General features: G+C 36.3%; 1 protein-coding gene across 1 annotated transcript; it reads right to left on the reverse strand.

Annotated features, from left to right (window-relative positions):
* Nucleotides 1-10,833: 10,833 nt before the first annotated feature.
* Nucleotides 10,834-25,329, reverse strand: LOC135320319 (ATP-dependent RNA helicase DDX3X-like). Its single transcript, XM_064483421.1, has 17 exons — nt 25,055-25,329; nt 22,476-22,533; nt 21,196-21,243; nt 18,691-18,820; nt 17,861-18,019; nt 17,687-17,786; nt 17,216-17,351; nt 16,226-16,311; nt 15,889-15,987; nt 15,644-15,804; nt 15,147-15,291; nt 14,898-15,042; nt 14,479-14,660; nt 14,290-14,407; nt 13,931-14,084; nt 13,470-13,603; nt 10,834-13,245 (listed from the first exon to the last, which is right to left on the reverse strand). Exons 1-17 carry the CDS (start codon nt 25,097-25,099, stop codon nt 13,166-13,168), a joined length of 1,980 nt encoding a protein of 659 aa, XP_064339491.1. The 5' UTR covers nt 25,100-25,329; the 3' UTR covers nt 10,834-13,165.
* Between the last annotated feature and the right edge of the window lie 408 nt (nt 25,330-25,737).

Below are 25,737 nucleotides of genomic sequence, written 5' to 3' on the forward strand. Positions count from 1 at the left end.
ATTTACATAGTTATATGTAAATAAAGCCAATCACAAAATAAGAATTAAAACATATATTTACACCCTGCTATTAACAGCAACACTATCTACATGGACTTTAAGCCTGTGATCCTGGGAGATTTAAGAATTACACTTCGGGGGGGGTGCAAGATGGTGGAGTAAAGAACACTTGTAGCTCACCCTCTCCAACAAATACACCAAAACTCACGTCCACAGACCTACCCAGCCAACTAGAGCACCTGCTGAACTCCAACAGAACATCGCCCTCTTCAAAAGACAAAGATGCCAAAAATCTGGTAGGAGAAAAGGAAAAAAAGAAGAAAAAGCAAAACAGTGCAGAACAGGTCCCACAGAGAGGGAGCAGCAAAGGAGGACTGGTGTTTGTTTCCTTAATCTCCCCCTCTCCAATGGAGAGTTCAAGAGGATGGAGGGGGAGCCTCCCAGGCTTGAATCTGCACAGAGCACCCCTTGACCAATAGAATTAATTTAACTAGGCACAAAAGGTCCCTGTGACACCCAGTCCTAGATGTGAGCTGGCAGCTAGGGTCCAGGACAGGCTGCCCAAGCCGGGCAGAGACTAGGGCGGCTGCACTGAGGCAGCCCCCGGGGGAATGCAGGGTGCTGAGCCCTGTGGCTATGAGGGGACACAGAGCAGAATAACCTAGGCCACCCATAAATTACACAAACAAAAAAAGCAAAGCAACACTTCTGGTGTGTCCTGGGGGAAGGGGAACCATAGCCTTTGTCTCCTCAGACCCATGGCTCCGTTACTGGTGCTCTTCATGAGAAAAGAGGCTGGGTGCAGTGCTGGGGCTGGAACAAGCCCTGAATCCGCCCCTGGGGACTCCGCAATCTCTGAGACAGGACTGAGACTTGTTTATAGCCCGAGGCAGATAGAATATTTCTGCCCCAGTACCTCAGAGAGCTGCCGCCCCCCCAAGACAAACAAGGAGCTGAATTTGGGCATGAAACATGGGTGAGGCTGTTCCTTGGTCTTCCCTGAGCCTGCCTAAGGAGAGAGGACCCAAGACAAGCAGGCAGCTGTAGGGGAGCAACCAGGGCTGGGAGAGGGTGGTTGCCCACACTTTTCCTGGCAGGAAAGCAGCACCTGACCATGGTACTGTGAGAGGGGCACGATCTGCTTGCTGACAGGCACTGGGAGCAACAAAGATGAGGGGCGCCAATACAAGCCTCTGGAAACAGCAAGTTGAGTTTGTGAAACAAGGTGAAGACAGAAAGTCTTCTTGATAAAATCATTAAGAGTGCACAGTCTCCAGGAAAACACATCCCCCCTTTTTTTTTTTTTAAATATTCTTTATATCTGTTCTATTTTCCATTATCTTTTAAATTTTTCTTTTTAAACAAGGGTATATGTCTCCAGTTTTAATCCCTTTAAAATTTTTCTTTTAAAATATTTGTACTTTCATTATTTTAAAAATCCCCCTCATTTCATTTTTATTTCTCTTGGTTTTAGTCTCCTATTATTGATTATACACAGATTTCAAATATTGTTTTCTGATTTTTTTTCCTCATTTTTAAAAGTTTTTAAAAGCCATCTCAACTCAGTTGCTTCAACTTGCTCTTCTATTATTGATTATACATGGTTTTCAAACTTTTTTTCTCCATTCTTTTAAAATTCTCTCTTTTCAAAAAAGTTTTATTTGTGCATAGGCTTTAGATAAATAAATAAACTCCTTAAGGACCAAATAGATAACTGATACACCTTAAGCCACAGTGCCAGAAAGATATGAGCAATACGAAGAAGCAGAGGAATCACTCCCAATTAAAAGATCAAGAGAAATCCCTGAAAGCATGATCAAGGAAATAGACATTGATGGCCTACTAGATCAAGATTTCAAAAAAGGAGTGATCAAAGTACTGAAGGAACTAAAAGCGATAGTGTTTAGAGATATAAAATATGTCAAAAATGAAATAGAAGCTATAAAGAAGAACCAAGTAGAATGAGTAAACTCATTTGCTGAGATGAGAGCTGACCTAAAGGCTGTACAAAGCAGGCTAGATAATGCAGAGGAACGAATAAGTGACCTAGAAGACAGGACAACACAAAGCACCCAATCATAACCACCAAGAGAAAAACAATGAAAACAATATAAGGGACCTATGGGATAATATAAAATGTGCCAATCTATGCATAATAGGGGTTCCAGAAGAGGAAGAAAAAACAAAGAGGATTGAAAACGTATTTGAAGAAATCATCACTGAAAACTTACCAGACCTAAAGAAGGAATCAGATATCCAAGTACAGGAGTCTGAAAAAGTCCCAAACAGGAAAAACCCAAACAGACCCACACCAAGACATATCATAATCAAGATGGCCAGAGTCAAGGATAGAGCAAGGATCCTAAAGGAAGCAAAAGAAAAACAAAAAGTGAGTTACAAGGGGACCTCCATAAGGCTCTCAGCTGATTTCTCTACACAAACACTACAGGCCAGAAGGGAGTGGCAAGATAAATTCAGAGTCCTGAATGAAAAAAAGATGTAGCCTAGGATACTCTATCCATCAAGGCTATCCTTTAGAATAGAAGGAGAGAGAAAGAACTTCACAGACAAGCAAAAACAAAAACTAAAAACAAAAAGAGTTTAGCAACCATAAACCCATGCAAAAAGAAATATTGACAGGTCTACTCTAATTGGAAAAGAAGCAGGACGCTACAAATGAAAAACTGTAAAGGTGATAACTACCATGAATTCCAAACAGAATAAACACAAAATTGTAAAAGAAGACATCATTAAGAGTGGAAGAGGGACGCAAGAAAACATACAGGTTTTTATTTTCTTTTTTAAACTTTTTGTTCTTGGTAGGATGGGTTTGAGATGATATTACTACCTGTTTAATACAAACATTTATAGTAATGGGTTAATAGACTTACAAAGAAGGGTAACCACAAGCCAAAAACTTACAACTGAGTCACAAAAACTAAATGAAATCCATTATAATACAAAGGAAAATTACCAAACCACATAAAGAAGAAAGGAACAAAGAGGAAATACCAAATCAACTGCAAAGAGAAGTTCAAAATGGCAATAAACACACATCTATCATTAATTACTGTAAATGTTAATGGACTAAGTGCTCCAGTAAAAAAAAAGTAGAATGGCAGATTGGATAACAAAGCAAGAACCTTCAATATGCTGCATACAAGAGACCCACTTCAGGGAGAAGGACACATATAGATTGAGAGTGAAAGGTGGAAAAGGACATTCCATGCAAATGGAAAAGCCAAAAAAGCAGGTGTAGCAGTACTGATTTCATACAAAATAGACTTTAACACAAAGTCCATAAAGAAAGATAAAGAAGGACATTTTATAACGATTAAAGGAGTGATACAAGATGAGGCTATTACACTCATTAATATGTATGCACCCAATATAGGAGCACCTAGTACATAAAACAATTACTAGCAGAGATAAAGGGGGAAATTGATGGGAATACAATCATAGTTGGAGATTTTAACACCGCATTAACATCACCAGACAGATCTTCCAGAGAGAAAATAAATAAGGCAACAGAGAAATTAAATAACACAATAGAAAAACTAGACTTGGTGGATATTTTCAAAGCATTTCACCACCCAAAAATAGGATATACATTCTTTTGAAGTGCAAATGGAACATTTTCCAGGATTGGTCACGTACTTGGGCACAAAAGAAACCTCAACAATTTTAAGAAGATAGAAATTATGTCAAGCATCTTTACTGACCACAACGCCATGAAACTAGAAATCAACTACAGAAAATCAAAGGAGAAAAAATGGAAAGCATGGAGATTAAACAACATGCTATTAAAAAACCAATGGCTTAATAATAAAGCCAAAGTTGAAATTAAAAAATACCTTGAGACAAATGAAAATGAAAACACAACCACACAAAACTTATGGGACATAGCAAAGGCAGTGCTAAGAGGGAATTTTACAGTGATCCAGGCCTTCCTCAAAAAAGAAGCACAATCTCAAATAAATGATCTAACCCACCAGCTAAAAGAACTAGAAAGAGAAGAGCAAAAAACCCCAAAAAGGCAGCAGAAGGAAAGAAGTAATAAAGATCAGGGAGGAAATACATAAAATAGACATAAAAAAAATAGAAAAAATCAATCTTCCCAAAAGGTGTTTTCCTGAAAAAGTAAATATAATCGACAAACCTCTGGCCAAACTCACAAAGAAGAAAAAGAGAGAGCACAAATAAGCAAAATAAGGAAGGAAAATGGAGAAATTACAACAAATAACATAGAAATACAGGATATCATACGAGAATATTAAGAAAAACTATATGGAACCAAACTGGATAACCTAGAGGAGGTGCACAAGCGTCTGGAAACTTACAGTCCACCAAGACTGAATCAAGATGAAACTGACCACTTGAACAAACCGATCACCAGAAATGAAATCGAATTAGCAATAAAAAACCTCCCTACAAATAAAAATCCAGGACTGGATGGCTGCACTGGGAAATTCTACCAAACGTACAAAGAAGAACCAGTCCTTCTCAAACTCTTCCAGACGATTGAAAAAGAGGGAATACTCCCAAACTCATCACCCTGATATGAAAACCAGGCAAAGACACTACAAAAAAAGAGAATTATAGGCCAATATCACTGATGAACATAGACGCCAAAATCCTCACCAAAATTTTAGCAAATAGAATCCAACAGCACATAAAAAAGATTATACATCATGACCAAGTGGGGTTCATCCCAGGGACACAAGGGTGGTTCAACATATGCAAATCAGTCAATGTAATACATCACATCAAAAACAGAAAGGACAAAAACCACATGATCATCTCAATAGATGCAGAAAAAGCTTTTGATAAAATTCAACACTCATTTATGATAAAAACTCTCAACAAACTGGGTATAGAGGGAACATATCTCAACATAATAAAAGCTATATATGACAAACTTACAGCCAGCATAGTACTCAATGGTGAAGAACTCAAAAGCTTCCCACAAAAATCTGGGACAAGACAAGGCTGCCCACTATCACCACTCCTATTCAACATACTCCTGGAAGTCCTGGCCACAGCAATCAGGCAAGAGAGAGAAATAAAAAGGATTCACATTGGAAAAGAAGAGGTAAAAGTGTCACTATATGCAGATGACATGATACTATATAGAGAAAACCCTAAAAGGTCCACACAGAAACTACTAGAGCTGATCTAAGAATTCAGCAAGGTAGCAGGTTACAAGATTAACGTTCAAAAAAAGTTGCATTTCTTTACACTACCGATGAATCAACAGAAAATGAAAGTAAAGGAACAATCCCCTTTAAAATAGCACCCAAGGTAATAAAATACCTAGGAATAAATCTAACCAGAGAGGTGAAAGGCTTATCATGGAGAACTATAGAACACAGATTAAGGAAATTAAAGAAGACTCAAAAAAATGGAACGATATCCCATGCTGTTGGATTGGAAGAATCAATATTGTTAAAATGGCTAAACTGCCCAAGGCAATCTACAGATTTAACGCAATCCCTATCAAATTACCCAGACATATTTCACAGAACTAGAACAAATCATAATAAGTTTATATGGGACTATCAACGACCAAGAATTGCCACAGCATTACTGAAGACAAAGAAAGAGACTGGAGGAATGACTCTCCCATACTTCAGACAATACTATAGAGCTACAGTCATCAAGACAGCATGGTATTGGTACAAAAACAGACATATGGACCAATGGAACAGAATAGAGGGCATAGAAATGAAGCCACAAACTTTGGTCAACTAATCTTTGACAATGGAGGCAAGAATATACAATGGAATAAAGACAGTCTCTTCAGCAAATGGTGTTGGGAAAACTGGACAGTAGAATGTAAATCAGTGAAGCTAGAACACTCCCTTACAGCATACACAAAAATCATCTCAGAATGGATCAAAGACTTAAACATAAGACAAGATACAATAAACCTCCTAGAGGAAAATATAGGCAAAACATTATCTGACATACATTTCAAAAATGTTCCTCTAGGGCAGTCTACCCAAGCAATAACAATAAAAGCAAGAATAAACAAATGGGACCTAATGAAACTTATAAGATTCTGTACAGTAAAGGAAACCATAAGTAAAACAAAATGACAGCCTATGGAATGGGAGAAAATTTTTGCAAATGAAACCAACAAAGGCTTGATCTCCAGATTATATAAGCAGCTCATATGACTTAATAAGAAAAAATAAAAACCCAATCCAAAAATGGGCAGAAGACCTAAAAAAGCAATTCTCCAACAAAGACATATGAATGATCAATAGGCACATGAAAAAATGCTCAGTATCACTAATTATCACAGAAATGCAAATCAAAACTACAGTGAGGTATTACCTCACACCAGTCAGAATGGCCATCATTCAAAAGTCCACAAATGACAAATGCTAGAGAGGCTGTGGAGAAAATGGAACCCTTCTACACTGCTGGTGGGGATGCAGTTTGGTGCAGCCACTGTGGAATACAGTATGGAGATTCCTCAAATGACTAGGAATATACTTACCGTATGACCCAGGAATCCCACTCCTGGTCATATATCCAGAAAGAACCCTACTTCAAAAAGATACCTGATCCCCAGTGTTCGTAGCAGCATTCTTTACAACAGCCAAGACATGGAAATGGCCTAAATGTCCATCAAAAGATGACTGGATAAAGAAGAGGTGGTATATTTAGACAATGGAATACTATTCAGCCATAAAAACCGACAACATAACGCCATTTGCAGCTACATGGATGCTTCTGGAGAATATCATTCTAAGTGAAGTAAGCCAGAAAGAGAAAGAAAAATACCATGTAGATCACTCATATGTGGAATCTAAAAAAAAAAAAAAAAAAAGAACATAAATACAAAACAGAAACAGACTTATAGACATAGAATACAAACTTGTGGTTGCCAACGGGGCAGGGGTTGGAAAGGGAGAAACTGGGATTTCAAAATGTAGAATAAACAAAATTATACTGTATAACACAGGGAATATATACAAGATCTTGTGGTAGCTCACAGCAGGAAAACATGTGGCAATAAATATATATATATGTTCATGTATAACTGAAAAATTGTGCTGTACACTGGAATTTGACACAACATTGTAAAATGACTATAACTCAATAAAAAATGTTAAAAAAAAAAAAAGAAAAAAAAAGAAAGAATTACACTTCAGTTTTCAATGGTCAAGAATTATATAGTAAGGAGAGTTGTAGGTGGTTTTCTTAAATTTGGATTCCAATGTCTATATATGCATGCCTGATAATGGTCCTTTCCTGATCGTGGTATATTGGTCTTCCTTAAGTTCTACAGCCTGCAGAGTCCTCCTGGGACAAAGGAAAGTTTTGCTAGCGTGGGGCTTGGAGGCAGTCATCATGGAAGCCATAGTGAACAAAGAATAAAATGTGAGTTAAAAGGTATGCACATTTGCAGGTTTACTATTACCTGGAACGTGATTAACAGCACTGACAAGATACGTCGGTCACTCTGATTGTTACATTAATTGGAAAGCTGTGATAACTGCTGTCCAGGAGTGTGATACAATCTTGCTAACTTTCAGTTTCCTCATTGTCAAGGTTTTTGCTCAAGTTTCAAGGTAGTCTGGCTAAAGTGGATGCTGCAGGCAAAACCATTGATAGTTTTGCATTATAACTGAGGACTCTGGGCATAGGGGCAACGGGTAAAATTGATTTTTTTTTAGCCCAGGGAGACACATGATCTTTATTTCTCGAAGGAAACCTGCCCTCTTTCATCAAAGGGCAACACCATTCCTAACTTCTAAACTCCTGTTCTAAAATTACGAAAAAAAATGTGCTAACAGTAAAGGTTAGGGATTTTATTATTGTCCAACATCCAGAATTCTGCAGCATATTAAGATCAATTACAGGCTAACAATTTTTACTTAGCAGCTCATTGTAAAGGAATGGAAAGGTGGAGATTTTTTGATTTTGTTTTTCCTCAGCAAAGTGGTATCTTACTCACTCTTCAGCTTCATGTGCTGTAAATTTAAAAAAATTGTAACATATGGAAATTTCTTCCCTGCCTTATTCTGCAAGGTGAGTCAGAGCAGAGATAACAGTATTTTCTTTCCCCTGGCCTTGTTACTAAATCCCGTACATGATTGACCCATGGCCCTGGTGTGTGCATATCATGAGAGCAGCCACAATTGAGGAAATATGCGTGTATACAATGGTTTTGGGTTTTGCTTTTGGGGATGTTATCCATGTGGAAAATCATTCAGAATAAAGACAGCTGTTCACACAGAAGAGTTATTACAGGGTTCTGAACAATGTTGGCTTTTCCTACTTCCTGGAATTCTATTCCTTCACATTACATACGCGTATTTCACTTGTGACTTGGGAATGAAAGCTTTTTGAAAAATCAGTGGATACCTCATGGGCTGAAGCCTCAAACTTTTTAACTTTTGTGTCTTATTATGTCCTTTTCCAGATGTCGATGATAAACCCTTTAACCTCTGATACTCTGCTTTCCAGAAGTCACACAACTTCCCAGCCTCTCATTTTCAGATAGTGAAAATGACTGAAGCTGTTAGGATTTGTACAATAAAGGACTCCTGGCTGAAAAAAAAAAAAAAAAAGTACTTCTGTATACTCTACTAAACATTTTCAGTGATCTGTAAGAGAAAAATGTCATGTATCATAAATGTACAGTTCAATGATTTACCACTATATAAACACCCCTGTGTTAATACACTCATAAAAAGAACATTAAGTAGTATAACATAGAGGCCTGCGACCCCTCCCCTCTTCCAGTTACTAACCCACCTAGGTAACTACTGTCCTGATTGAAGTAACTAGCCTTACCTTTAAACTTTCTGTAAAGTCAGATATCATGTATTATTTTACATCTGACAGCTTTGTCTCAGCATTTCTAGACTTATCCCCATGTTGTTTATCCTCATCACTGTACAGTACTATCTCATTTTATACATACACTATTTATACCTTACCACTTGCAGCTATTAAATAGGGTCCTTCTATGAACACAATCTTGGTGAACATGTATTTGTATTTTGGCTGAATATATACAAATGAATGGAACTGTTGGATTGCAGGGTATGTTCAGTTATTGCTGACTTCTGAGTGACCCTAGAGATGTCTCAGTACCAAAACAAAAAACAAAATCCTAAAAGAACTGATTTTTTTTTTTTTTTTTTAGGTATAGAAAACTGCCACACAGCACACAGCAGCACATTTAAGTTCATTGTTGTGGCCATGACAGGCTCATCTAGCCTCTTTACCTCTACTGCTGCAGACACATTCATCTCATTCAATAGGAATACATTTCCAGGTTATATATTTATTGCCATGGATCTCAGGTCCCAGTTAATCAATCATTCTCCTGGTGAGTTCAAGCTTCTGATGGTAAACCTATACCCCTAGAAATGGGCAAACTGGACAATTGTAAATGGGGACAACTATTATATTATGAAATGCATCCACACTGGGCAGACCAAAAGCAAGACTGGCCAAGACTAGAGGGAGGCACTTGAAAATTTTTATTTTACTGAATCCCCACAGTATGTGCCCCAAACATAGTTCATTATTTACTAACATTTAACATGAAAAACTTTCAAACATCAAAACAGATTTATATTGTTGAAATTCTATGTTCCCATAGCCCAGCTTCAGGAATTATCAAGTGCTAAATATTAAGTCATTTTACCTTTATGTGTATGTCAGTATGTTCCTGATATGATCAAATTATTTTGATTGCGTCAACCTCAAAAAATTGGCTCAAGAGTTAAGTCATCAGTCATCAGGAAAATTCCAGTCAAAACAGACATCAACATATCTATTTGAATATTAAATTTAAAAATAAGCCAACTTATGGTGAAAAAATATGAAAACAAGTATGTTCCTATATGACTAAGCATTGTGCCAGATATTGACACACTACAATTATACTTCAATAAAAGAATATATTTTTTAAAAAGATAAGCCAAAAAATGGTAAGGATGTGAAGCAACCAGATCCCTCATCAATGGTGGAAGAGTAAAATGATTGTTTGCTAGTATGTAGGAGACATGAAGAACATGCAATCCATTACTTGTACTTTAGAATGCAACCAGGAGAAATGCACATCTCTCTTTAAGAACTGACCAGAGTTCATCTTGAACCACTTTACATGTGTTCCTCTGAGCACTTTACAACTACACCTCAACTACTGGACTTCGTGTTTATCTCTCTATTTAGTTTTACTAGGAATCCTAAATCAGTTTAGCCAAATCTAACCTTTGATATCTGACCACTCTGTGACAGTGGGGTTCTCCTCATTCCCCAGCCTCTCTCCACCTCAGATGTTACCCTCATCTGCCTTCAGCAAGATTCCTGTTTGTCAGTTAACCAGAAAACCCCACCTTGCTGCTTAATTCCGAGAAGGGGACACAAAGAGACACTGAGCTTCACTTCCTTAAAAACACAACCCCTCCCACCCAAAACAAACTAAAAACATCAGTTTCATAGTAAATATTGTAACATTAACAGCATCGTGTGGTAATAAATTATCAGCCAAAAGGAAAAACAAAAGGAAGAATGGGCACCTTTGCTACCTGTTCCAATTAATTCTTGATCCGTAAGTAAATCAACTGAATACGTATGTCTTTTACATTACCATGATTTGTAACAAAAATCCTGCTGCTCTATATTCCCACCTTATACCTCTGTCATTCAAATTCTTAGTCATAGGAATATTTCTGGCCTCATGAAAAAGAGGTATTTCACAAATAGCTTTAGCAAATAACTAGAAATCTCACTTTCAAATTTTTCACATCAACAGCACAAATTCATTTCCACCTCTCTTATTAAGTCACAACTCAGCAAAGATTGTGTTCAACTCTTTATTTTAATAAAACCAGAATAAACATAGCACATGCAGTGCTAGCATCTAAAACTAATACAATAAGCAATTACTAAATTTACAGTGACTTGAGGTTTAATATCTACATTCAGCAAATTTAAGTCTATTCTTATTCACTGAAAATACTGCTGGTTGAACAAAACTGAATGTAAAAGTCACTGATTATAGCAATACAAAAAGATAACCACATGTTTGAGGACTACAATATGCCAGACACTGAAAACTAAACAACAGAACATGTAAGTACATAAAACTGAAACTTTTTTTGAAAATGTGGACGCTATGTATCAGTATTTAGAAATATTTCCTTAACATTTTAAGACATGTTATCAAAACCTTGGCATGTTTTAATTTCAAGTTGCCAATTTTGTCTTAAATTTTGCCACAAAGTTACTGTTACCCACATTGACAATGCCAGGTCTGCTTGACTCAAGTTTTATAGGACTGAACAATTAAAAGCTCACACTACCCTGAAAAATACAATTTCACATATGGTGACATTCAACATTCAAGTGCCAGTGTTTTTGTACTGTCTTTTGGTCAAGTTTCTTTAAACTGTTAGGCTTACAAAAATAAATATTTGTCAAAATGTTCAATAAATATTACACAAACTATAGCAGCAAAAAGTATCTAAAGTCTGTTGTGTGCAAAGTTTTCTTCTCAACTACCATTCTATGGTCCCAAATAAAATTTTAGAATCTAAGTTATTAACAAGCTGTGTTCAACAATCTCCAAGAGACAAAATTAGATTGGAAGTTTAAGGACACACACACAGATATATATAAAAGTCTCCAAATGTGCAATAAAATGAGTACTTTGTAAAAAGTTATGGGCAAAGTGTACAAGAGTCTAAACCTATACTAATTAAAAATAGCACCATAACAAATTACCTCAATACTGTCAAGTGCACCTACATAAAAGTTTTAGAACAAGGCACAATATGCTTGAAAACCTATTGCACTTTAAGAAATTTTTGCCTTCTTATGCCATTATAAAGATTAGTCTACAAATATCACATTTCCCACCTCAAAATCACAGAATTTCAAGCAGCATAGGCTTTTTTTTGTTGGTAAACCACCACCTTTTGCCAAATTTAGCATAAAGCAACTATAAATACAATGGAAACCTATGTAACTAAAATACACTAAAACTGCACTATACAGAAATGACACCTTGTGTAGTACAGTACCTATTTTGAACCTGTGTGATCTCAAGGATTTCAGGTTTTTTTACTCCAATTTATAAAGTCTACAAGTGTAAGCCATTTTAACTTTCAATGCAGCTTAAACAGAGTAATGACAATCTGCATTAAAATAAAGCCTGCTGCATAATCCCTCCTGCTTGTATCCTCTTGACCAAAAAACATCAACACTAGCATACATTAAAGACCAAAATCCAACCAGGTCTACAAAGAGGACTGGTCACTGCCATGGTCAGTCAATCTCCCATTTCAATTTTATTTATGGCAGGCATTTAAAAACTCAGATTAAATCTCCCCTGAACACTTTAAAAATCAAATCTTTATAAGGTTTTTCTAAAATAGTATGCCCACATTTGCCTAATTTAGAATTAATAACCTAAACATTAGAAATTACTGTATTTACTTGCATTAACTTCAAAGACTACTTTGAAAAATATATCAATGTACTTATACATGCCACCTCATCATGACTGGAATGGCTTAATTTAAAGACTACAAGGTTCTAAGTGCCTAACCAGGATAGAGTGAGCAAGTCAGAACTTCAACTTAGTACACTTTGCCACATTAAAAACTACTTATATGTTTTTCTCCCCAATCTGCAAGTATCAAAAAATCCTAATGGAGGATACTGCTCGTTTGTTCCACTTAGAATATTTACGAATGAATTGATGATTCCTGTTAAATTGCATCACAGCTGTGTGCCAAGGTTTGATTTTAGCCCAAGTTCAGCAAATTTACTTTGTCAAAACAATTGAAAACTTGAGCATTACTGAGCCAACAGGACATCAAAACAGTAAGTTTTCTGAAGTTAAAAGTTACAGTACATTAACAAACAAATGATTCTCAGCCACAAAATTATAAATGCAGTTTGGGATGGAAATAAGCAGGAGGGGATCCAAACTACAGCAACTAGGTTTCCAACTTCTGAACAGTGTTGTTGATTGTTCCTCTTTTCTTCTTCTGGCTTTGAGGTCTCTTGAATTTTCAGGAGAATCACAGCTGGTAATGTCCTAAAAGCTACACAATACAGTCTGGCTAAGTTACATGTGGTTTCCATTTTAGCTTTTCTGAAAGGGTGACTTTGCTGCAAAGCAGATTCAATTGCCCCACCAGTCAACCCCCTGGGAGCTATAATTTCCTCCATATCCATCGCTGTTGTAGAAGCCTCCATAGGCACCTATCAAGAAATATTACAAAAGACAAATTAGGCCAGCCATTTTAAGTATTTCAAATCTTCTTTCTCAAGTACTTTGACATAAGCCTAATAAAAAGAAATCTATAGTACTGGGTTTCATTCAATTCTTTGGAAATAAAATTTTTCCAGTAAATTGTACTCTGAAAAAGAGTAAGGGGAAAAAGAAGCTCCTGCCAAAAATATAAAAGTTGAAAAACAAACATTACCTCCACCAAATCCTCTGCTGCTGCCATAACCACCTCCACCACTGCGGCTGCTGCTTGCACGACTACTACTGAAAACTGAACTGTTGGAACTGCTACTTTGTCGATAGTCTCGGGCACCAAATCCTCCACTGAATCTATTATTATAAAGAAAAACATTATATGGTGGTTTTGTAAGTACAAAGTTGAATCAAAAACAAAACAACAACAACAAAAAGGAATCAAAATGACAGTTCCCACACATAACTTTCCTAATTCTCAATTTCTAATTTTTCAACTCAATTTCCATTTGGTTAGTTCCTCTGATAATGCTTCAGCATTTAGCAGTTAAAGGCTGACATCTACTTGCACGTCATGGTTTCTAAAAACATTCTTTGCCCAAAGTAGTGGCAGTGTTTTAACTTTGGATGTAACTTCCTGTTCAAAACAAATTATTAATAGTGAAGGTTCAAAAAATCCTGTACCTCTTAGAACGCCCACGACTGCTACCCTTATAGTGGTGTTCATAAGCCATATTTTCCAACCAAGATGGCACTTCTTGTTTAGCTTCAATAAGAAGATCCAACAAATCTTTCGTGATATTTATATTTCTTTCATTGAAAAATGAGGTAGCAAGACCTACAAGAGTCCAAAATAAAGTCATCTAGGCTTAAAAGTAGTCATAAAGGACACAAAAATTTAACATTATAATTTGCAACATAACCAAAATATTGAGACTAAAACAAAAACTTTTAACTGACTTTTGATTTCAGCTTTCCCTTGAAAATAAAACTTCTAATATTGAAGATTCTGTGTCAAAACATCAAAGCACTGAACACTTTACCAAGGTTTCCTACACGTCCTGTACGGCCAATCCGATGTACATACTCTTCAATATCACTTGGCAAATCAAAATTGATAACATGTTTCACATTTGAAATGTCCAGTCCTCTTGCAGCCACCTAAAAAATAAATTTTGTTACAATACAGTAATATTCAACTATATTTAGCTGAAAACTTAAAAGATACACACAGCTGTAGCCACTAGAATTGGGCTTTTCCCTGAGCGGAACTGGTGAAGAGCCTCCTCTCTATCTCTCTGTGATCGGTCTCCATGGATACTGGTGCAAGCATATCCTTCATGGTATAAGAAATCCTCCAGAGAATCGGCACCCTTTTTGGTCTCCACAAAAACTAAAGTCAGTGAATCCTTCCCTAAAAAATTATATAAAAGGGTTTGTTCATTAATGGCAATTTCACGTCACTGCTTGATTTTAATATTAACTGGTTTATCAGTTCTCTTTGCACTCGGTAACCATGCATCTGCAGCTAATTTAACAATAGGCTTTGTTTTAATGGTTGAAAAAGTAGGCAAGCTCATGGTACAAGCTACAGAAATCCACATAGAACCTCCTTATAACCCAATGCCATTATTATTATTTGTAACTTTACCTGTAGCATTTAAGAGGTCAAGAAGAAATGATCGTTTGTCTGAGTCTTCGACCCAAACTACTTTCTGTGTGATGTTCTCAGAAGTAGAGCCAACTCTACCTACAGCCAGAAAGATATATTCATCCAAGAAATCACGTGCAAGCATCTGAAAAAGAGAAGAAAGCCTATACTTATTTTCTACTCTAATTTTTGAAATGATCTGAGGACAATTATCACTTATAAACACTAATGTTTTAAAAAATGAACTACCTGAATTTCCTTAGGAAAAGTAGCACTAAACATCATGGTATGACGAACACCCTTTGGTGGCATAGTATCTTGTTCAACTATACGACGTATTTGCGGTTCAAATCCCATATCCAGCATCCTATCAGCTTCATCCAATACCAAGTACCTGTTATGAAAAAAGCTAAGTTTAGAATTTGATGAGAAACTGTCAATTACAGCTGTGTCTAAAATTAGTTATGCTAATATATTAATTCTAACCTCACAATTTAATATATGTGAAACAAACACAGATCACATAGTCAAACTGGCTGTATCTGACTTTTCCAATGAATCACACAGGTTAACTGTACTTTTCAATCAAAAAATAAGGTTAATCATAAATTTCAATAACCATGAAGAAAGCTATGTTATTTAAATCACTTAACCTTAAAATGAACATGATGTTAGTAAACACTACAAACACTACAAAATTAGTGACCCCTTTTATAGAAAAGTTCTACATGTGAAAGTTCACTTACTTGCAGAAATCTAATCCAATCTTTCCTCTTTCCATCATATCCACTAGACGTCCTGGAGTGGCAACTAACAAGTGACATCCACGTTCTAAGTCTCGAATCTGCTGACCAATATCTGCACCACCATATACTACACAAGGACGAACTCGAGACCGGTATGAAAACTACAAGCAATAATTTATTAAATGGTCATAAAAGCATCATTAGAAAAAATGAAAAAGGCAATCATCAGTAAAGTGCACACTTACTTTTCTGGCTTCCTCATAAATCTGTACAGCCAATTCTCTTGTTGGGGCTAAAACCAAGGAGATTGGGTATTGTTTACGGCGTCCGTATCTTCCATTGTCCTAAGTAAGTACAATTTATAAATTAAATTCAAAGACTTAAAATTTTTTTATTCTTATCGCAAGTATATGACAGCAAGATACCTTTGTAATTTAAGAATTATATCCAAAAGGAGTTTTTATTGGGTAAAGAGACTGAAAAGGAAATAGTGTCAATAGCATTGTTTAGAAAGAAAGATTCCAACAGATATTTACAACTTTCCCTAAGCAAAAACTACTTATTTTATAAGGAAATCTTTACCTTTACAGCCTTCAAAGCCTCGCCTGGACCATCTGCATAAATCTGACTCAAGATGGGCAAAAGAAATGCTGCAGTTTTTCCAGATCCTGTTAAGAAAATACTGACTTATTAAGCCTGAAGAGTAATAAAATATTTTTAAGTGCTTTTTTTAATGCCGAATTTTCTAAAAAAAATAGTATATTTATTCATACAGCTAAGCAAAGAATGCCAAATACTTCTGTGATCCATTTTAAACAATGCAATCAATATTCCCTTTTTTGCAATTTATCTGTATGAGAACACAACTATTTAGCCTCTAAAATGGCATTAGCTTCCATTTTAATATTCTGCAACTGTGAGAATGTCAGCAAACTTTCTGCAAAGTCTAATAGTAAAGGTTTTAGTAAGTTAGTCTTCTTTTGCAAAAGAATTTTATTTTAAAAAACAGCACCTGGTTTTAGCCCAAGGCCACATTTACATAAAGAGGTAATTATATTTATTTCTTTGATACTAAAATTGACAAATGACTAAAGTTTTATATATACACACAGATTTGTATGTATAAAAAGAGAAGTTCATCACTTAAGAAAGTAACACGTGCCATCTTCTATGCATGCCAAATTCGAGCCTTCCCATTACTTAATTTACAAAATACTAGATGGTGGAGGTACCACTTTCTTTTCCCCACCCACATTTTTATGGATCATGAGCCCTTCTCGGATTGTATATTTCCTATCCCAATTATATTGTTAACTTTCCCTCCCATCAAGATCATAATTTTCCCCTCCTGAAAACTCAGTGGATGGAAAATAAGCAATATAATTGGCTGACAGTTTGCTATAGACTTCTCCCAGATGCTCTGATGAATAAACTAGTTTCATCCAAAGGATCCAAAAATGTAAGACAAAAAGAAAAATCCCTATCTAATCTTCACCTAACTAACTAAAGAACTCAGAAATCCCTACATAATGTTATCCCAGTTAAGATTTTGTTCTTCATTAATGAGCTTACCTGTCTGGGCACAAGCCATCAAGTCTCTTTTTTCTTTGATAATAGGAATGGCATGTTTTTGCACTGGAGTAGGACGAGTATAACGAGTAAGCTCAATGTTTCCCATGATAATTTCTCCCATGTCAACATCACTAAACTGTAAATGAAATTTAATTACATTTATCAAATACATATTCAACTAGAAATGCCTTACCTGCTGCATTTGTTTTATCTTAACACAAAAATGGAAGTAACCAACTAAATGTCTATTTATGTTTGAATTTACATTTGCTTTTGATTTTAGGTAAAGGTATAAAGCTATTTTTAAGAAAATGGACTCTTGTGTGTATTCTGTGTTTTTTATGTTTGACATATTTTCTTTCTCAGGATTACTCAAGGATGACAGTCTCAGTCTCTCCTTTTTCATAACTCAATGAAATTTTTAGCAGTAACTTTACAAAGCTGTTAAACAGTTAAAACAAAATAACTTACACTTTCAATATGTGGAGGACAGTTATTGCCAGTTGCCTCTACTGGTATATCATCGTATTTCTCAAAGTTAATCCCAGTATTTCCTCCAGAAAACAGCTCCCTGAAATCAAACGATCGTTATACATGTTATATTAAGTGGTAAGTTTCATATCAACATACACGTCAGAAACTTACTGCTCCAAGCGTTCACTTGGTGGAAGTGGTTTTGACCAATCATCTTCATCTGATCTGTCAGACCAACGACTGTGTCCACTGCGTTCAAATTTGCCAAAAGCAGTTCTGTCCCCACGACTGCCAATACCATCATAGTCACTGCGTCCACGATCATCAAACCTGAACAGCACAAGCAATTGATTAAAACATGTCATTTAGCCAATACCATATTATCATCTCTTTAGAAATGTATCTGTGTATTGGTAATTGAACTGCTGGTTACAAGGTACCTTGCAAAGATGTCAACAATTCAACACTGGCTGCCTCATTTGTGAACTAAGACCTTCTAATTAACCTGTGGGTATATATAATTTATTAAAAACCAAAGGAATAAAATACAAATATCAGCTTGGCTCTATTTTGATATAAATGAAACCTAGTTATGTGACAAGACTGAGATTTTTAGATTTAGTCCTGTCTGTAAAAAACATAGGACTAACCAGATACTCAGATCATAAGATCACCTTATCACATCTGCGCAATGATTATGATTAAATTCCATAAGCTAAAGATGATTATACCACCATAGACAAGCCACAAAAATTGAAATAAAATCAACATTCATTATGTCAAGTAGCTTACTTTAATTATAAGTTTGTTTAAACAGATAAAACTTAGTAAAGTCCTATTAGAGTTAACAATTAGCAAATCAACATTTTGCTTAAAATTTATAATAGAAGGATGGTCTATTAAAGATAAATATCATGATTAAATATCAAGAAAAGTACAGAATGAGAATACAAAGAACTGATTCCTATAATGCTACGGTATACAGGATGAGAATAATTTACCTTCCCCTTGATCCACTTCCACGATCACTGAAGTAACTGGGCTTTCCTCTTGAATCTCGAGACCCAAAACTGCTGTAGGCATCCTTATCTTTACTACAACTCCACCCTGAACTGTCTTTATCATAAAATCCTTACAAAAAAAGTGAAAATTAGAAGGTAACAATACTTTAACAAGATCCCAATCCTTTCAAAGACATAGCCTTCCTTTATCTTATCCTTGTGGGACCAAGGGTCATTGGAATAATTATCAAAACACTGGAAAAGAGAACTCAGATTTAAGTAATTAGGTTTCACTGGTAAGCAGAATTTTTACTATCTTTGGTCCTTTTTTCCCCTAAAAATTACTGTATCAAGCAAAACAACCTCATGGAATAAGAACAATGTACTGAATGAATACCATCACTTAAAGAATAACCGCTTACATGGAACACAGGTATACTGCTGTTATGTTATCATCACCACACTAACAATTAAGTTCCCTTTGAATGTCAATTATTTCTACATAACAAAAACAATAAATCAGAGGATACTACTCTAATATGATTATTTCAACATGACTGCGACAAGACCCTTTTTTAAAATATGACTGCTTTTAAAGGAATGCCAAATGCTCCCTAAATTTTTAACCTCAAAGATAATAGTTAGGTCACCTCTAAGTAAGCTTTTTAAGTTATGTCCTATCCCTAAATATTAACTTCATAAACTCTAATTAAAAAGTTGACCAATTTAAAACATATCTATGTGGCATATATGAATTTTGGAATTCCCAGCTAAATAAAAGTTCATCTCAGGTATAGTCAGTTACCTAGAGAAAAGTTTAAACTCAGAGATTAACCAAATGATTACTACTAATAATAAAAAAAAGTCATATGAGTTAAAACAATTTCAAAATTCATGAAGAATGAAGCTCAAAGTGCAGGCAGTGATTGAACTATTATGCTCAAAGTACTCATACAGGCTCTACATAGTAGGTGGCACAGTGAATTGCAAGGACTTACGCAATGGAAAAACTCAGAGAAGAAACCTCAGTAATATCCTATCAACAGCAAATACAAATATTTTATTAGAAAAAAACTACCATTCGTTTTTTAAAATGACTCCTTAACAACTTAAAATGAAAAGTAAAACATTTAGAGCAATTCAAATTTCAGAGAAGAACTCTACATTTATAAGTTATAACCTATTTAAGTCATTTTAACACCCTAGTAATTAAATGCAAACATTCCTCAACCCCATTCTCATAAAGGTTTCAAAGTTTTAAAATTAATTTCATACTGAGGCATTGCCAAAGCTCCTTTCTGGTTTAGTTTTAACAAATAAAATAACAGTTGCTATAACTGTTACTGTGGCTTTGTGTTCACGTACACATTATCATCAAATCCTAGAGAGTCCAACAATATTGTGCTGATATAAGCTTATTGAGAACCAGACGTAACAGAAAAAAGAAACTGCTCATCCTTGCCTAATTTCCTTGTGGACATGTTTCTAGGACACATCACAGAAAAATAAAAGGAAGGTGACAAGAGAAACTTACGCAACAACTGATTAAGTTGAGAATTTAACTAGGTTCAAATGACTTTTTAAGTACTCTGAGATTTTAAGGAGTTGTTTTTCTTTGCTTTAAAGCTCTCTTCTTATCCAGCCAGTGGACCTATAGTCTTTGCTCACTAGAAAAAGACTGCTTAGTCAAAGAAACTGCAGTTACTTTGAAAAAAGAATCCCATCACTAGTTAGCCAACCTGCTAGTAAAACATACACACAGTTAAATGTTCAATGCTAGAAATTACAGACTACATATGGAAGCAAATACCCAACTACAAGCTAGTTTATTTTCACCTTTCCCACCTCCACAACCCCTTCTTTATCTGCCTCCTTTTTGGCTTTAAATACTTTCCCTGATCTTTCCCCCTCTTGAAAGTTTCGGATTACCCATGCTGTCGAATCATCAGCCCAACAGAATGTTCCTAATAATTTACCATTCTACATTAAAAGTTAGCATTAAAAGCCACCAGGTGTTCTAGTAACACTTCAAAAAAAAAAAAAATCTTTCAAATGAGTCCAGCAAAAAGCCGAGACCAGACAACTTCTACAAGTGTGCACAAAGCTATAATCCTGCAATTTCTAACTATTCTGAAATAACATCATTTTCACTACACAGACACTTCAAGACAGCAATAAGGAGAACTCATTTCATGGTTTGTTTTACGTAACAGCACACCTCCAGACACACAACACACCTCTTTCAAACAAATCAGGTTGCCAATGTTTACAAGGAACTAAAGCATCAGTGATAAACTATGCTAGTGAAAGTCTGAGCTCAAAATAAGAATTATGCATTGTAAAATACTAGATGAACTTTTTCGAAGTTAGGAAGTGCTAATTCATGAAAACAAAGTAGCACAGTAGAAAAATGTGTACATACTTTCCAAATTACTTCATTTCTCTCCCTCTGACTGGCTTTTAAACACACTAACAGTCGAAAATAAAGTTGCCATAACCACCTACCTTTAGATGCTTCCCTGTTCCTTAAGTGAGGAGGTATATAGCGCCCTTCTAAAACAGAAAATTTAAAATTAAAAGCCCATCATATATTGTAAAACAGCTTTTTACAAAGAAGAATTAAAAACTGGTCCTAAAAATCTTTTTAAACTTCTGTTCTTTACATTAAATTATCTTAAAAAAGAAAAGCCTCAAATACATTTCAGTAGCTACTAGTGGTTACTTATCAAATGTTTTTACAAGGCTCTGCTATTTCAGGAACCTGTTATAAGGATTATAGTATTTAATAAATATAAGTATTACCATAATAAAACAGCCTACTAAGAGAAAAAGGATATGCACTAAGTCAATTAAACAATTTCAATTCAATTACTGAACAAGAGGCTTTGTTTCTGTTTCAGTTAAATGAAGACAACAGGACAGTTGGAAATAAAAAATGATTCCAAGAAGGAATTGATAGTGATATTCTTGAAATTCCTGAAATAAGTTGACAGCTTAGCTTACAATTAATAGAAAGAAGCCTACTTTCTCATGGTAAAATCCAAATTATAATGAAATGCCTAAATTTGGATTGAGTTAAATATCCCAAAGTGTCTACTGGTCTATTAAAACCTTCTAATAGTCATATAATGGCAAAATTTGATATGAATTAGCCAGATTTGAAGAGGCTTTACAGGATATACTCACTGCTTTCTTGGAAACCTAGGGTCCAAGATGAGATATGCTGCCAAGTAATTAACCACCAATTTCCTGTCCCTACCCACACCTAACACTAACCTCTAACAAGTCTCAAATAATAAAGCCAAGCCAAAACCCCTACTCTTTTCCAAAGTTTAAACTTCTTCCAACAATTTAATAATATAATCGACACTTTATTCTAATTACCACCCAAGAATCAGTAGAGCCTAGTTCCATCAGTAAGGCTCAGGTTCTTCACAGAAAAGGAGCAACAGCTATGAAACTTAACTGCACAGACTCCCTTTACTAGGTTTAACACAGCTCAAGACAATTCACAAGAGGGGTGGACACATCCCCAACTCCACATATGGCCAAAATTCATTCTGGACATAACTAGCTTTCTAAAAATTTATTGCATTAATGTTCTTCCAAATGATGAACTGTTTGTATCCCAAAACAATCAACCAATCTCTTTTATTATCCAAAGATTCCAAAATACTTCATTAATTTATATGGTAATGAAATTGTGTAAAATGTTCAGTTAGTAAGTCCAATGACATAACATTAAATAGTAATAAAGATTCTAAATAAACAAAAATTTTACTTACTGCTTGCTGTACTTCCTCTTCCACTCTGATTTTCAGAGTTCAGGTCTAGATCAGCCAACTAGGAGAAAAGATATTAATACTTCACATGTTGACACTACACTACTAAAGGAAAATAATCAAGCACACATAGCATTACAAAATACAAATCAGAAGTCCTAAACCCCAGTCCTAAGTCCCAGTCCTAGGACTCGCATTTACTAGCCAGCTGCCCTGTCTTCCTTTCATGTTTTTAAGAACATCCTATAAATTTTGACAAATGTGAAAGGTAGGAACTGAGTGTCAGCAGCACACCAAAACAGACAGTTCAAACACACTTACCTAAAACAAGTTTTCCAACAATTTTCTATAGTAAAATCGTCTCAATCACCAAACTAAATTGTTAGCATCATTTTCTTAAAGCCACTGGTTTTCTACAAGGCATTATTTTAAGCCTGAAAAGTGTACCTGAAAAACCTAGGTAAGAAAGATTCCTTTATTTCTATTCCCTAAAGATTGTGTAACTGTCTTTAACTTGAATAAATCCCTAAGCAACACCACCAACATCACCACCCACCATGTAGTGTACATTGTGCCACTTATCACTGCATCATTTGGTGCTTGTCACAGTGAAGGTAGTACTTACAGCTCCCATTTTAGAAATGTGACAAGTTCAAAGAGATTGATGGTCACAAAGCTACAATATGACAACTGATATTCAATGCTTACTTTTGCAAGAGAGCTGTCTGTAATTTCAATTCCTATCTGTCCCTTTACATTGATTTCAGCACTATAGGAAGTTTCACTTTATTGCATTTCATAAAAACCAACAAAGTAACTTGAAGTAAGGAATTAATTACGCATGTCAAAATTAATCTTAAAAAGCACAAAAGAGCGAAGCAAAGAGTGCTATCTGCAAACAAAATTTGCTATAAAATGTTTTTAAACACTTCATTAAAAGCTGAAGATTAAAATTACCAAATTGCATGCGTCATCAATTAAAATATTACTCTTTAAATTATCACTTTTCCATGTGGAATTTGCTTACTACTATATTACAATGATCCAGAGAGCGTAGTCTATGAAAAGTTACATGCATTCCGTCTACACAGAAAATACCACAAACGTAATTCCCTGTACTCTTTTGACGTCAGATTTTCAGTTTCTATGGTCTCTTTAAGCTATTAAATTTCAGATCAGCAAAATGCAGGCGGTAATATAAGCAGATCATTAGTGGAAAAATACACAAAGAAGTATACCATCAAATCCGCCAAACGTATTACGTATAACAGTAACATTTAGTTTCAACTGGCGTCATGAGGATTTGTTTCACAATTCAAAGTTCATCAAATGTTTTTTATGAAAGGTTTATGACCTAAATCAATTAGAACTATTCGAAAGTGGTAAACAGAATGAGACACTTTATAGGCGGAACTCAAGAGTTTCTGCAAAGGCAACATAGCAAAACTGAAATGAAGATTGCGAAAAAATAAAAGTCTGTAACCCGTGTTCTTAGATCACTCTAGCCTACCCAACAACCGGCACCTCAAAAGGGTAAGTACTCTACTTAAAGAAAACAGGCCTCTGGCTTTGACCTAATTCAGTCTTTTTCTCAGGCACAACAAACTGAAAGAGAAAAGTAATTGGATGTCCCAATCCACTTTCCCAGTAATTTTCATGCGATCAATCTCACTTACGCTAAACACAGGTACAACACAGTACCAACGACAAAACCACCACCACCCTCCGCTTAATGACCATTCAACGACTGAATTAAGTAAACGGAACAGGGCAATTCCAACTCCCTAATCTCCGTGGAGCACCCCAACCACCGTCGAACTTCCATCATCTCCAGCCGTAAGTCAAGGAAAGCAAGCCGGCGGCCATTATTCCCTCCCCTTCCCACTACCCTTTTCCGGCTCTTCTGCGTCACAAGTTTCTACTCCGGAAATACAGCCTCGTCATCCACAGCACACACCGAGATAGTCCAGCGGCAGGAGGCCCGCACGGCAGACAAGGAAAGACAATATTCAATTTTTTATAGTCAACAGCTCGGCCCAGTCACACAGGCTCAAGCACAGAGGTCTGCGCCTTCTGTGATAACGACCGTATCGGTGCACCAACCATGAACACTAAACAAAGAAGGCCGCCGCCATTACCCGAAGATAAAGTCTTGCCTCCTCACCTCCCACACTTCGTAGCAGCAACTCTCCTTACACTCACACACTCAAACCCCTCGGCGCCAAAAAATGCTCCCCTTCTCGTGCCTCCAATCCGTAGGTTAAACAGTTGATACTAGCACACGGGCGTCTCTGCGAGACAACGCAAGCACACAAGAAAACCGCCATTATGCGCGGAGGTGACAGAACACGTAAGAAAGGAGAGCCTGCCGGAAGACCTACTATCAACATTATCGCTACCGAGTCCTTTTTTCCCTCTACACCGGCTCCCCAAATTTGATTCCGTTTCTTTCCCCTCTATCCACAGCAAGCTAAGGGAAACGGGATAAGGGAAACGAAGGTGGCTAGATAGCACTGCGCCATAAGTTTTAAGGCAAGGAAAGGGTCCACGCATAAAGTCTAGACAGATACAGTTTGGCTCACCTTCTGGTCCAGACCGAGCGCATTATCCACTGGCACATGACTCATGCCTGAAGAGAGGCGAGAACTCGTAGTCTCCCAATGCTGGTCCAGCTTAACCAGATATCACACACTCACAGAACTACGACTCTACGAAACACACAGCTTGTGTACAGCCGAAATATACCCACTTCGACCGCTTTACGTCAGCACGTAAGCCGCGCGTCTTCCTTCTCTGCCCCTACCATCAACCCTTTTAACCGTTACCGTTACTGTTACTTCCCCCTGGCTAACTCGCGTTCGTTTAGTCATAACCTCGCGAGATCTTGTAGTCAGTCTCGTCGCCACTCTCGGAAATCGCGAGAGCTTTACGTTCCTGGCCCTCCCCCAAGGTCCTGGAATTCTTTGAAACTAGTGAGAGCACGCACTCTCCCGCCTTTAATAAGTTGAGGGGATTTAAACATATGGCCAATCTACCCCAACCACCTCCCCACAGAACTAGTTCCCTTCCGCCTTCCTTTAGCTCTCTCCCGTTCTTTCCCCCTTCAGTACTAGGAATCCGAACTTTTACACAACGTCTCCGTTGTAATTCACCCGCCTTTGGAAAGCCTCCCCAAGCAGAACTAAGCCAAAAAAACCGTGACACCAACAAGATTGAGTGCAGTTTGACCCCAGGCGTCCCGCGCGTTGGCCATTTTGTGGAGCGG

This window comes from Camelus dromedarius, chromosome Y (genome assembly GCF_036321535.1).
Source record: "Camelus dromedarius isolate mCamDro1 chromosome Y, mCamDro1.pat, whole genome shotgun sequence".
NCBI classification, from domain to species: Eukaryota; Metazoa; Chordata; class Mammalia; order Artiodactyla; family Camelidae; genus Camelus; species Camelus dromedarius.

What these genes read in the sequence shown, in the direction of transcription:
- LOC135320319 (XM_064483421.1), bottom strand. Translation starts at nt 25,099, where the DNA reads ATGAGTCATGTGCCAGTGGATAATGCGCTCGGTCTGGACCAGAAG. An exon ending in AAGAGGAAGTACAGCAAGCA is followed by an intron (nt 21,244 to 22,475) that starts GTAAGTAAAATT and finishes TTTCTGTTTTAG; the next exon opens with AAGGGCGCTATATACCTCCT. An exon ending in CAATTCTAGTGGCTACAGCT is followed by an intron (nt 14,408 to 14,478) that starts GTGTGTATCTTT and finishes TTTATTTTTTAG; the next exon opens with GTGGCTGCAAGAGGACTGGA.